Source organism: Seriola dumerili, unplaced genomic scaffold, assembly GCF_002260705.1.
Source record: "Seriola dumerili isolate Sdu_G_001 unplaced genomic scaffold, Sdu_1.0 BDQW01000621.1, whole genome shotgun sequence".
NCBI lineage: Eukaryota > Metazoa > Chordata > Actinopteri > Carangiformes > Carangidae > Seriola > Seriola dumerili.
In genome coordinates this window covers 429,011-442,771 of record NW_019174876.1, presented here as the reverse complement: position 1 = coordinate 442,771, position 13,761 = coordinate 429,011, and the positions used below count along the sequence as shown (strand labels likewise).

At 41.4% G+C, this 13,761-nt stretch overlaps 1 protein-coding gene across 3 annotated transcripts in view; it reads left to right on the top strand.

The window, feature by feature from the left end:
• LOC111236314 (myosin-10) overlaps positions 1-13,761 on the top strand; it is a 54,144-nt gene that overhangs the window by 36,953 nt on the left and 3,430 nt on the right. For all 3 annotated transcript variants that reach the window (XM_022765005.1, XM_022765004.1, XM_022765003.1), the window contains 23 exons: positions 138-298; positions 1,064-1,172; positions 1,604-1,735; positions 1,840-2,046; positions 3,139-3,276; positions 3,443-3,566; positions 4,100-4,271; positions 6,952-7,164; positions 7,409-7,553; positions 7,808-8,014; positions 8,188-8,292; positions 8,641-8,793; positions 9,528-9,776; positions 9,866-10,078; positions 10,268-10,480; positions 10,690-10,851; positions 11,000-11,128; positions 11,286-11,374; positions 11,564-11,687; positions 11,976-12,065; positions 12,516-12,634; positions 12,850-12,958; positions 13,090-13,262. In XM_022765005.1, coding sequence (XP_022620726.1) covers positions 138-298; positions 1,064-1,172; positions 1,604-1,735; positions 1,840-2,046; positions 3,139-3,276; positions 3,443-3,566; positions 4,100-4,271; positions 6,952-7,164; positions 7,409-7,553; positions 7,808-8,014; positions 8,188-8,292; positions 8,641-8,793; positions 9,528-9,776; positions 9,866-10,078; positions 10,268-10,480; positions 10,690-10,851; positions 11,000-11,128; positions 11,286-11,374; positions 11,564-11,687; positions 11,976-12,065; positions 12,516-12,634; positions 12,850-12,958; positions 13,090-13,262 — 3,536 coding nt within the window. The remainder of the gene's footprint in view (positions 1-137; positions 299-1,063; positions 1,173-1,603; positions 1,736-1,839; positions 2,047-3,138; positions 3,277-3,442; positions 3,567-4,099; positions 4,272-6,951; positions 7,165-7,408; positions 7,554-7,807; positions 8,015-8,187; positions 8,293-8,640; positions 8,794-9,527; positions 9,777-9,865; positions 10,079-10,267; positions 10,481-10,689; positions 10,852-10,999; positions 11,129-11,285; positions 11,375-11,563; positions 11,688-11,975; positions 12,066-12,515; positions 12,635-12,849; positions 12,959-13,089; positions 13,263-13,761) is intronic.

Genomic DNA, 13,761 nt, shown 5'->3' with positions numbered 1-13,761 from the left:
TCAAGCTACAGCTGAGTAGCTTTGGTTGCAATTCCAAAATATTTGTCAGACTTGAAAAGAAACATTGTTAAAAGAAAATGTGACTGTAACCCTGACCACAGAGGTTATTTCTCAACAACTGTGTGTTCATTTTATAGATCCGAGCCCTGGAGCTGGACCCCAACTTGTTCCGTATTGGTCAGAGTAAGATCTTCTTCAGAACAGGTGTTCTGGCTCACCTGGAGGAGGAGAGAGACCTGAAGATCACTGACATCATCATCTACTTCCAGTCTGTGTGCCGTGGATACTTGGCACGCAAGTGAGTCTCAGATCTCTGTACTATTATTCAAACAAGATTTCCGAGGTACATACATATAACTATATTTGGATAGCCAAGATGCATTTAAGGACAGAAATCCAGTTGCTCAAACCAGCCTCAAAGGGGTCTGAGACACAAAGTATCCAGATGTTTGTCAAGTGAAACACATCTGTCATGCCAAATCACATATACTTGACACTTTTCCAGGTAGTTCCTATTTTGTTTGTACATGATGCTGCAAAAGGTTTCTGTCTTACTGAAATTCTGACTTTGTGGAGCTTTACAATGACTTTCAGCTCATTGTTTAGCTGTCTCGACCACAAATTTACTGTTGTGGGTCACTCTCACTGCTCTCGCACCAGGCAGCTGTTCTTAGTGAAAAACAAAAGACAGACACACAAAGTTAGCAACTAGCTGGTGAATGTAGTGGAACATTCAGCGGCTAAAGAGCCAGACACTGTATTTCACTCCAGAGTTGGTGGAGACCAAAACAGAGCTAATAAAGAGTGAGTACTGGACTTACACACATCAGGTAGCCAACTCCAAATGAATGGCAATGTTGCACTGTAGATGCCGGATGTGTGAATAAGTTACTATTTGCTGAATTTCACCATTTCAAATGACAATATGTCAGTGTTGTGTTCCCAAAGTGGCACAAAATATCACTGCAGACTTATAAAACACTGGTATGCTCAGACATTGATTTGTCCTCTGTTATATATTTATATTTATTTATTTATAGATTTTTTTTTTTTCTTTCCACAGGGCCTTTACTAAGAAGCAGCAGCAGCTGAGTGCGCTGAAGGTCCTCCAGAGGAACTGTGCTGCTTACTTGAAGCTACGACACTGGCAGTGGTGGAGGCTTTTCACCAAGGTGAGAGGGACCTCTTCCAACAAAAAAGTTCATATGTGCTATGCAGATGACACAGCTCTACATCTTATTAGTAATTGAATGTCTCAAAAATTTCCAAACAAACTACTAAAATCTCTCACACGTTCCTCATTAACAAGGAGTGCGGAGTTTGGGTCAGCGCCATCAGGGACAGTTTTGTTAATTTTAGAAAAACATGAATTAATTGGACTTCATGACTTTTTATTTGGTTAACAAAAATGTGGTATAGATGTCCATAAATACATTTGCTATACAAATAATCATAGGCCTAATTGTTCCTACTGGTTTTCCATCATTCTTTGAGTGGTATGACTGTGAAAACGGTATTTTAATGTATTCTATGTTGTATTAAAAAGGTAGAGGTTGATTTTTCTCTCTCTCTCTCTCTCTCTCTCTCTCTCTCTCTGTCTCAGGTGAAGCCTCTGTTGCAGGTCACCAGGCAGGAAGAGGAGCTGCAAGCCAAAGATGAGGAGCTGATAAAGGTGAAGGAGAGACAGCTTAAGGTGGAGAATGAACTAGTGGAGATGGAGAGGAAACACCAACAGGTAAACAGGTCGTCTGTGGTGGAAAAAAATAGTTTCAGTTTTTAGAAGGAAGGAAGGAAGGTAAGACAGCTAGTTGCATTTTTTAAACTGTTCCCTCTCTCCAGCTCATAGAGGAGAAGAATATTCTAGCAGAGCAACTCCACGCAGAGACGGAGCTGTTTGCCGACGCCGAGGAGATGAGAGTTCGTCTGCTTTCTAGGAAGCAAGAGTTAGAGGAGATCCTTCATGACCTGGAGTCTAGGGTGGAGGAAGAGGAGGAAAGGAACCAAAGCCTGCAGAATGAGAAGAAGAAGATGCAGTCACACATCCAGGTTTTTTATCTTTTATACACAAACCTCTCTCCTATTTTTGTCTTGAGGTCAGAATAAAGCTACCAGAGGTGCCAGTGTTAATTAGGTGTTAATGAGGTTTCAATAGTAATGTTTAGAGTGAGACCTCATTCTGCCCTGTCTCTATTTATTTGTACTGATCTTTTATTATGTAAAATGCTCTTTTGCCCTCTATTACAGCCAATTCAAAATTTCCTCTTTCCTAATGTTATTTTGATAAATATTTGAAGTTGTTTGATGGTTGAATTATTTCCATGTCGTACGTTTCTTTGGAAAACAACTACTACTTTGTTTTATAAACATTTATTTTCATGTTTATTTGTATGCGGCAGAATATATCAAAAATATCCAATTAACTTTTTTATTAGCCATACATTTTTTACTTTGGCTGTTGCTTAATTAGTCATAAATATTTAATTTGTAGATAGAGAAATAGAAAAATACTTTGAAGTGTTCAGGGGCTTTATAGAGTGTTATGTGTCAAACTTTCATCACTTTATAAACTGCATTGGATTGCAATGGATATTAATAGAGCCTGACCGACGTTGGATTTTTGGGGCCGATATTGATATTAGGGAGTAAAAAAATTCCAATATCGATATATCGGCCACTATACAGTATATATATATAGATAGATATATGTAAACACTTGTGGAAAAGATATGTAATGAAAGCAGGATATTTTACAGTTTAACAATAAACTTTATGGTCCAAAATGACATCAGTGCACTGAAACGGTAAATGTCACTGGGAATTAAATAACAACTCTAAAAATAAATAACTATAAATAAAAAACATAAGAACAAATATGTATATATATATATATTTAACTTGGATGAAAACAAAGGCTCAAATATACATAAAATGCTGCTGATATAACTTGACTTAACCCAAGCATTTCCATTGCATTATTGCTTCTTAATAAAAGTATTCATATCAGCGCATATCTGAAAATATATGCGCCAATACCAATATATCTGTGCTGTGATAGGCCAATATTGGCCTATAAAGTCGGCCAGCCGATAAATCGGTCGGGCTCTAGATATTAATATGTGTGTGTTTTCCTCTCAACAGGACCTGGAGGAGCAGCTCGATGAGGAGGAAGCTGCAAGACAGAAGCTGCAGCTGGATAAAGTGACAGCTGAGGCAAAGATCAAGAAGATGGAGGAGGACATTCTGCTGCTGGAGGACCAAAACTCCAAGTTCCTCAAGGTGAGAGGATTATATCTGGAAAGTTACAGTATCAAAAGAAAACATACAGTGACTTTTGTGGCAGCACAGCAATATTGCTTCCTTGCTAGTTAAGTCTTCATACCTTTTCACCTGCATATAGTGGTTGCTTGTCTTGTCTAACCGACACAGCGATTTTACCCAACAGGAGAAGAAGCTGCTGGAGGACAGGATCGGCGAGATGACCTCCCAGCTGACCGAGGAGGAGGAAAAGGCGAAGAACCTCAGCAAGGTCAAGAACAAGCAGGAGATGATGATGGCTGACCTGGAGGGTAAGGGACTTCCAGCAAGCTGCTGTTCCTGGCTTTTGTGTCCAAGAATAGAGAACATAGGGAAGAAGAAGACAGACACAATGTAGGCTGCAGAATAGATGGATGAGCACCATCACATCAGTTGAAAATGAATTTGATTAAATGAACTGCCCCCACAGCAAGAGGAAGAATAAAGGTTTTATGTTAAAGAACAACTTTCAACAAAGGTCAGATATAGGACATGCACTATGACTGTCTATGACCCTTAATTAGGTAAATTTATGGTTTACAGCTGTGCAAGGACTTAATGAGCTGTAAAGCAGTTAATCATATTACTTTTAGTTGTGTCAGGCTGTTAGCAATTAGGTGTCCTTTAGGTGTACCTTTTGGAGCCTCGTATGACCCCCCCTAACTCGTGACTTTGCCCATTCACCTCTTGAGATTAACTCTAGCCAGAAGTTTTATTTTTCAATCATTGTTGGCCTGGTTTTATTTACCGATCTGTTTATGACTCTCATGTATGATACATTTGATTGATTCATGCCTCACTTCAGAGCGTTTAAAAAAGGAGGAGAAAACCCGCCAGGAGCTGGAGAAGGCCAAACGCAAACTGGATGCTGAGACAACTGACCTGCAGGACCAGATCGTTGAGCTGCAGGTCCAGATAGAGGAGCTGAAGATCCAACTGACCAAGAAGGAAGAGGAACTGCAGGCTGTTCTGGCTAGGTCAGTCGGAGACATACTGTAGAAAAGCACAAAGTGTCAAAACGAAAAGGACTAAACCAGACACCTTCTGCAAAAGATAAAACACTGATAAATGAAATCCAAACATGAGCCCAAAGGCAGTGCATTGTAACAACAGATGAACAGGAGAGTCTCCAAATCAGCCTAATTTTTTGAGCTATAAGCCACAGCTTTGAAAACTTTGTATATTATAAAACACACAAAGAGCTGTTTTAATAAATACAACAGCTATTGACAGACTACAAAAATAATGACGGTAAACTAATTTCTAAATATGATAACATGATACAATTTCTGGAAAGGAAGCGGTGCTAAAAAAAGAAAGAGAATGAGGAGAATTAAATCAAGACTTGCTGTCAGGGAGATTTTTACAGTTTTTTTTAGTGTCGATCATATGACCCCAGCAAAAAACAGCCTTAGAGGAATTCCTGTTTAATAAAATTCTTCTTTTTGCCAACAATGAAACAAACGCTGTAATATCCTTTAACTTGCTGTTCAGTGGCTGCTTATTGACTGGAAGCCCAAAGATAGCTGTTCAAACATTTGGCCTCAAGCGTTTAAACAATAGCACATTTTCAGTACAAAAGTAAGCATCTGATGATAATAAGTCAGTTTCATATAATATTCAGATGTACAAAAGTATTTCATTTGAGCCTTGTGCTAAAGGATACAGTACACTGAAGTATATTTTTAAAACCATTACTTGGCAGATGTAGTCCTCTGAACTTGCATCTCACTAAACTGGTGTGGTAAAATATTACTGCTTGCGGTGTTGCTCATTTTCAGTGTGTAACGTACAGATTCACACACATCCTCTCACTAGTGCAGTACATCCAATTTCCATGACAACTGCACTCCACTGTGGCACAGCTAAGTCAATAGGAGGACCTAAAATAGACATTCAAACAAAGACAACACACAGACAAACACAGAGTCAACTATGAACTCCGACTTAAAGAAGCTAACGTCCTCTTCAACAGCTGCAACTAGTATGCCAGTCTCAGTCCTTCTCTACGTTCCTCTACTCACTGCTCCCAGCTGCAGTGTTTTCCATCAGCGATGCTGGATGAGTCCTTTCATCTTGGAGGCAGCCGTGTCTGATTACAGGCAAATTGATGTTGATTGATGCTCTCAGTCCTGGGCTTTGCACTAGTTTTTCCACAGGAAGTACTGAAGAGTCGGACTAAATCAGGCTGTCATGTCACAATGGAGGAGAAGCTATTAACAAGCCTGTTTTTTCTCATTAGGACATTTTTGTGTTGTGGCTGGAAAAGGCATGTGTCTTCCCACTCTGAACCCAGCATCAAAATATTTTCTTCATTTAGGTCACTCCTCCATTCATCCTGATTTTCCATACATTTGGAGCCATTTGTAATTATTTCCTTGATTTAGCCGTCATAAGATGCATACATGCTGTGTTGTTGCTTTGATGGTCAGCCCAGATCAATTTAATGTGGCTTCTCAGTAGTTTCCTCCTTTCACCCGGCCAATTGTCTAGACTACAGGGGTTGATGGTAAATGTCTGTCTGACTAATTTCACACACAGAACTCATCAGTTTAGTCACAGCTCGAGATAATTAAGCTTTCATTATACTTGATGTGCCTCATTTTGAATTCAGCAGCTATTCTGAGAGCAATTATATTATCTTTGTTTGGAAAGTTGGGAATTACTTTAATATGGGTATATGGGAGTCATTAGTGCCTTTCATCAAAATGGAGCATTGCGTTAATTATTTAACTGAATCATTATAATATTCAGTGTGTTTAATCAGTGAGTTTCTGCATAAGTGAGGAATGCAGCCAGCATGAATTACACTTAAGCTCACTACCATGTTGTTCTGACAGAAAAGACACACACACACACACACACACACACACACACACACACACACACACTTTTGTTTGGACAGCTTCAGTAGTGAACAGTTCACTACACTGCCACCCTGTGTGCACTGGTGGCCTCATTTCGGCTAAAAAAAAAAGAAGACATCACTGACTTGCCTTTCATGTAATGTACTTGTCATTACTGTAGACAGAGAATAAAAGTTTAAATTATTGCATGTGATAAATTTACAGCAGTGAAAAAAGTCCTCCATTGTTATAGTATCAGGTTTCTTTGGTAAATCTAAAAAATTAAACATTAAAACATCACTTAAATTAACTAAAGTTCTACTGTCAGATTGTCTGTCTGTCTTAGTCTTTTTATTTAAAGTGAAGTGTAAATGCGTAAGTGAATGAACTGAAAGACAATGTCAGCTGAAGTGTAAGCACTGGAAACAGTTGAGGTAAACTGTGTATGAACAGTGAAAGTTGTGGAACTAAAAAATAGCCGGTTTCGGTTTTTTGCTTAAAGGTGATGATCAGAGACTTGAAATGGTTTGAAGGGTCAGTGGAAGTGTATAAGAACGTACTTCATGTTCTTGTGCTTGTCCTGCTGATCAGAGGACCAGAAATATTCTAAAAGATTCAATTGTAAAAGTAAAATCTTAACAAAGGTAATGAGATCATTTAAGATATAATTTTTTCTTGAGAAATCTTGAGAAATTCAGATCCTCAGATGAAGTTCTAAGCTAATGGGGTGTTTTCATTGTTGTCATTACTAAGTTGAGTGATTATGGTCTACTCTGAAAAACCGATTTGTGTGCTGTGTGTTTCCAACCAGGAGTGACGAGGAGGTCGTCCAGAAGAACAACGCCCTGAAGCAGGTTCGGGAGCTGCAGGCACAGCTAGTTGAACTTCAGGAGGATCTGGAGTCAGAGAAGATATGTCGAAGCAAAGCAGAAAAACTCAAGAGGGACCTGAGTGAGGAGCTTGAGGCTTTGAAGACGGAGCTGGAAGACACGCTGGACACCACCGCCGCCCAGCAGGAACTCAGGTGCTTGTTTAAAGCTGGTTTATCGATGATGACAAAGGGGGAAAGAGGTGGGCTTACCAGACCTCTGTTGCCCAGTCCACATCTCTGTCTGTGACATGCTCATTACTGATTACTTCTCAGTGGACAGTTAATTGGGATTTTATAAAGACAATCGTGGCAATAAACCCTGTGTGTTTAGATCTTTTGTACTGGATCCTAGAAGGTGTCCTGTCCTCTAATCCTTTCTCTTGTGTCTGAACTCCAGGACCAAGCGAGAGCAAGAGGTGGCAGAGCTGAAGAAGGCCATAGATGAGGAGACCAAAAACCACGAGGCTCAGATCCAGGAAATGAGACAGAGGCACGCCACAGCACTGGAGGAACTCTCCGAGCAGCTGGACCAAGCCAAAAGGGTGAGTGGGTCGCACCTGGTTAAACTTGAAGGGCTTGTATTTGCCCACATACATCAGTCTTCATCAATTGCATAAGTACATACAAAATTTATCAGGAAATTAACCCACACTATCCCACCAATGACCACCAGTTTAGATACAATGCCTGTGTCAACTTCAGTATAGCAATTCTTGTCTTTATCCCAATCTAAACCCTGATCATTACACAGAAGCCTTAAAGGAAACCATGAAACCATTATGTTTATCCTGTGCAGTTCAAGGCCAACCTGGAGAAGAACAAGCAGAGTCTAGAGAGTGACAACAGAGAGTTGGCCTGTGAAGTGAAGAGTCTGCAGCAAGCAAAGACGGATTCAGAACACAAGAGGAAAAAACTGGAAACCCAGCTGCAGGAGTTTATGGCCAGGGGCACCGAGGTAGAGAGGGCCAAGGGAGAGCTGGCTGAACGTTCACACAAACTCCAGGTAAATACCACCACAGACAGTTAGAAGACACTAGAAGCTAGAAGTTCTTGAGCAATTTCGCTACAACTGTGGTTTTTGACTTTGACCATTTGCCACAATATTTGCCCAGTTTGATGGCATGCTTTGAATTAGTCTATTGTGCTTTCATCATAACACTATTTGTCTTTTGTTAGACGGAGCTGGACAATGTATCCACTCTGCTGGAGGAGGCGGAAAAGAAGGGCGTCAAACTGGCCAAGGAAGTTGACAACCTCAACGGCAAACTGCAAGACTCAGAGGTGTGAAAGACATCAACATCGGTGTTCCTGTCAAAACAAGTTTAAAGATAAAGCAAAAAGTAACATGACCTAGAAGAATTCAGCAAGTCACCATTCTCTCAAGTCTTAACTAATTAATGAACCTACCAAGCAGATTTCTCTGTCTGTGAAAAAATAGTTCTCTTATCTAATTTTTCAGAACTAGAAAAGATAACACAAGATAGCATGTGTGAAAATGCACCTTACATCACACTTCACTAATTAGCAGATAACAGGAATCTGTTACAGTAAGCATAATGGGTATAACACACAGGTCTCCCTGCCTTTCTTTTGTCTGATCATCATTTCTGTTTGTGGTCTGGTGTGTAGGAGTTGCGGCAGGAGGAGACGCGTCAGAAGCTGAACCTGAGCGGCCAAATCCGCCAGCTGGAGGTGGACAAGAACACCTTGATGGAGCAGCAGGAGGAGGAAGAGGAGGCACGACGCAACCTGGAGAAACAGCTGCAGTCAGTGCAAGCTCAGGTACAGTTATTCAGATCCACAAACATTAATTAGTCTCATAAACTTGCAGTTGCAGTCACTGGCTGGCATACACATACATAGATACATCTGCAGATCTGACACACAAAAAACATACATGTATGAGGCAGGAACACTCCTCCTATACCACTTATACTCATCTGAGCACTAAGAAAAGGGCCAGGCTCCAAGATAAAAGGATATTTCTTATTGAAGTCCTTATAATGTTAATCTGTGATGAACAAACCAAGTAAGATTTATGTTCATTTAAGGACTGTAATGAGCCTGAATTACGCCCCTCTTACACAGAACATGTCACAAATGTCAAAACAATGCAAAGAATTTGTCCGCAAAATTGTCGTGTATTTTCTTCTACTGAAAGACATATTCAAGACTGACTGCTAACTGGGTCTGAAACACCATTATCTGAGTGCAGTTTCTATGGACTGCTGTGACACATGAACAGTAAGGGGATTTATCAGGGTTGGTACTAAACGTTGCCACGTAGCTGTTGCCATGTGTGACGTTATCAATGTGTGATCGATGTTGGACCAAATAAAATGAAAGCAGAATATTTGCAGAGCAATATGTTGCCTTGTATTGTTACAGCAAGTGAAATATTTACATTCTGTTCCTACAACTCTAACACTCTATGCCAGAGGGGAAGCAAGATGATGACTTCAAAATATTGTATTATCTTTATGTATTCATTGATTTTGAAAATGTCCTTCCTGTAGCTGTATGACACAAAGAAAAAGCTGGAGGATGATGTGGGAGCGATGGAGGGCCTGGAGGAGGTGAAGAAGAAACTCCAGAAGGACATGGAGCTGACCAGCCAGCGTCTGGAGGAGAAGACCATGGCCATGGACAAGATGGAGAAGACCAAGAACCGACTGCAGCAGGAGCTGGACGACCTGATGGTGGACCTGGACCACCAGAGACAGATCGTCTCCAACCTGGAGAAGAAGCAGAAGAAGTTTGACCAGGTACACTGGATCACCCAAAATGTTTCAGAAATGATAGACACTGAGGGTTGTTAGTGTATTGAAGGCCATTGTTTCTCTGTCTGCACTAGATGCTGGCTGAGGAGAAGACCATCTCAGCTCGCTATGCTGAGGAGCGTGACCGTGCGGAGGCTGAGGCCAGAGAGAAGGAAACCAAGGCTCTGTCTATGGCCAGAGCTCTGGAGGAGGCCTTGGAGGCTAAAGAGGAACTGGAGCGGTTTAATAAGCAGCTCCGTGCTGAAATGGAGGACCTGATGAGCTCCAAGGATGATGTAGGGAAGAATGTAAGTGACCCTTGACCTCTTAAATGACACTGCCGATACAACTTTTACACCTTTTTTTTTTTTTAACATCCCAATAATTTTTCTTTATGGAAATCCCATGAGTGTTGTCTAAGGACTTTCCAGCTGTTTTCATCCAACTTGTTTTGCTGATACGTTACATTGTCTTGTTTCTCCTGACTCTGTGCACAGGTCCATGAACTGGAGAAATCCAAGCGTATGCTGGAGCAACAGGTGGAGGAGATGAGAACTCAGCTGGAAGAGCTGGAGGACGAGCTGCAGGCCACAGAAGATGCTAAACTGCGTCTTGAGGTCAACATGCAGGCCATGAAGGCCCAGTTTGACCGAGACGTGCAAGCCAGAGACGAACAGGGAGAGGAGAAGAAGAGGGCGCTGGTAAAACAGGTACACAGGGCACATGACTAAAGACCATAATGGAATGGCTCCAGATGTTTTATATTTGCTTTGAAATACAAAACTTTGACGTGAGAAATGAAGAAATTGACTAAACTGCTCGTGCAGTATTCACAGTTTAGCATTTGTTCATTTTAGAATGACAAGATCAGCTTTTAGTGCTGAAACCTGACTTGCTGTGTGTTGTTTTCTTCCTCCAGGTGCGTGAGATGGAAGCAGAATTGGAGGATGAGAGGAAACAGAGAACTCTGTCTGTCGCTGCCAAGAAGAAGCTGGAGATGGACCTGAACGAGCTGGAAGGACAGATCGAAGCTGCCAACAAAGGCAGGGACGAGGCTATCAAACAGCTCCGAAAACTACAGGTACACACCCCACAAACACACATCTGTTTCCTGCATAACACCTCATACAGAGTTTCTGATGCTAGAGCTTACATTTCACTAGTTCTGTGTGACTCATGTCATACCACAGAAATTTGACTTTGTCCACCTTGTTTCTGTTCTCCTGCAGGCTCAGATGAAGGACTATCAGAGGGAGCTGGAGGATGCCAGAGCCTCCAGGGATGAGATCTTCACCCAGTCCAAGGAGAACGAGAAGAAACTCAAGAGCCTCGAAGCTGAAATCTTACAGCTACAGGAGGTCGAGATCCTGATTTTTACTGTTATTTCAGTCCTTTAAGAGTTCTGAACTAGAGATTGGCTAATTGTATTTGATGTGTCCTGTCTTTTATACATGACAAGAAAATTGACATGCATGGAAAATATACCCTAATGTGAATATGTGTGTGTGTGGGTAGGACCATGCTGCATCAGAGAGAGCCCGTCGACATGCTGAGCAGGAGAGGGATGAGCTTGCTGATGAGATCTCCAACAGCGTCTCTGGAAAGTCAGTGTCACCTTGTTTGTACTGATGCTTAGAACAGTCTTTACATTGGCAGTTGACCAGTTGACACAGGTTTTGTACATCTTTTGATTATTTTGTGGAGGTTTTTCTGGACCTCAAAGAGAAAAGGTTGTTTGTTTCATGGCCTTATTATGAATTCAGCAAGAAATGTAATAGAAGTCTGTGTGTCAGGTCGTCACTGCTGGAGGAGAAGAGGAGGCTGGAGGCTCGTATTGCCCAGTTGGAGGAGGAGCTGGAGGAGGAGCAGGGTAACATGGAGATGCTCAACGACCGCTTCAGGAAGACCACCCTGCAGGTAGAGTGTCTGCACACGAGATAATAGTTATAATCATAACCATTGCGCTTTCATTAATGTGTTAATCAAGACAAAAAGATAAGAATGCACACAAGCAGATAGCACACATTCTTACTGGGTACTACTGTCGTCAGAGGTCAGTCAGTGCTATGCAGAAATGCTCATTCACTGACGGTTTTTCAGTAGCTTTAGCAATTTTTCTTAAACTGTTGTAATTCCCAGCACATTAGGTACATGAATTTGCACTTACACTGCATCAACATGTCCCTCTCTCTTTCTCTCTCTCAGGTCGAAAGCCTGAACACAGAGTTGTCTGGAGAGCGTAGCGCTGCACAGAAGAGTGAGAACGCTCGACAACAGATGGAACGACAGAATAAGGTCTTGTATAGTTTGTTAAATACATTAGCAGATGTGAGTATGTGCTTACGTACATACAGGGGTTAGATAAAACAACAGGAAGAGCTTGTTACCAGTCGCTTTTGTAAACAGCTCAGCTATCTGCATCAGTGAGCTTTGTCTTCACGTCTGCCAGGGCAGGTGGTCAGTGCTTGTTATAGCTTGTCATATCTTTCTGGACTGTTCGACATAACACATAAATTACTTTTTTAGTCCAGGCTAATATCTTGCCTGCTTTGACTTTCTAACTGTTATTTACTAACTTAGTTATTTTGATAAGCTTTATTGTGTCCTCTCCGTACATGAACACATCTAATGTTTGTTGTTCTCATCTATTGTGGAAGCACTTTAACATGCAGGGATTGCTTTAAATGAAAAGTACAAATAATATTTAAAGTTCATGATCCTAACAGTTGCATATCATAAATGCAGGATTTGAAAGCTAAGCTTGCAGAGCTGGAAGGGGCTGTCAAGTCAAAGTTTAAGGCGTCCATTGCTGCCCAAGAAGCCAAGATCCTGCAGCTGGAGGAGCAGCTGGAGCAGGAGGTCAAGTAAGTGTCCAACTCACCTGTTTTCACGACATGTCAGACGACATTTTACATCCATTGGAGTAAATATTTTAGGACAAGCAATGAAAAGTCATTGTTGAGCTTTTCTGTTCAGGTAGTGGGATACATATTTAAGGATCGATAAATCATTCTGACATAAATTTTGAGACATTAATGAAAGTATATGTTTGTTAAAGTCTTATTTTTTTTACTTCCAGGGAGAGAGCAGCAGCTAACAAAATCGTCCGTCGCACAGAGAAGAAGTTGAAGGAGGTGATGATGCAGGTGGAGGATGAGCGTCGCCATGCCGACCAGTACAAGGAGCAGGTATTGACTCATGACGAGCAAAGTGTCACACGTAGAAAGATTCACTTTTACTCTGGATGGTTATTCTGCCAACTGTCCACGACCTCTCACTGTCTCCCATCTGTGTCCCCACGTGTCCATCTTCCTGCCAGATGGAGAAAGCCAACTCTCGTATGAAGCAGCTGAAGCGTCAGTTGGAGGAGGCGGAGGAGGAAGCCACCAGGGCCAACGCCTCCCGCAGGAAGCTGCAGAGGGAGCTGGATGACGCCACCGAGGCCAGTGAGGGTCTCACCCGGGAGGTCAACTCCCTCAAGAACCGCCTCAGGTGCGAGGAGGACTCTGCTAACACCCTGTGGTAGAAATGTCCTCAGATTCCCTGTTCACTTCCACAAAAGAAATTCAAGAAAAATAAGATTAAACGAAACTGAACTACATGTGTGAATATGCAATGATACAACCACATCAGAGGTGTATGTGCACTGGACTCTAATTTATAAGTATTATGTCATGTCTGTCTTCAGCGTGTGTGCTTTTTGACCAGGCTAACATCTAACTTACACCATGTTCTCTGGTTAAGGAAATAGTTTGACATCATTGGAAATATGTTGATTTACTTTCTTGCCAAGAGTTCAAAGTGTTCTCTAATTTACAGGCATCTAATTTGTTTAATTTGTACACAAATATAAATGTAAAAACAACAAGTTGTGGTTTGAAGGGTTTTGACTGTGTTCAGCTGCTGATCACCAACAAATAGTTCTAGCACATAATTCAGAGTAAAATCACATCTTCTCGAGTTTACATTTCCAACAGATTCCAATCAGGTA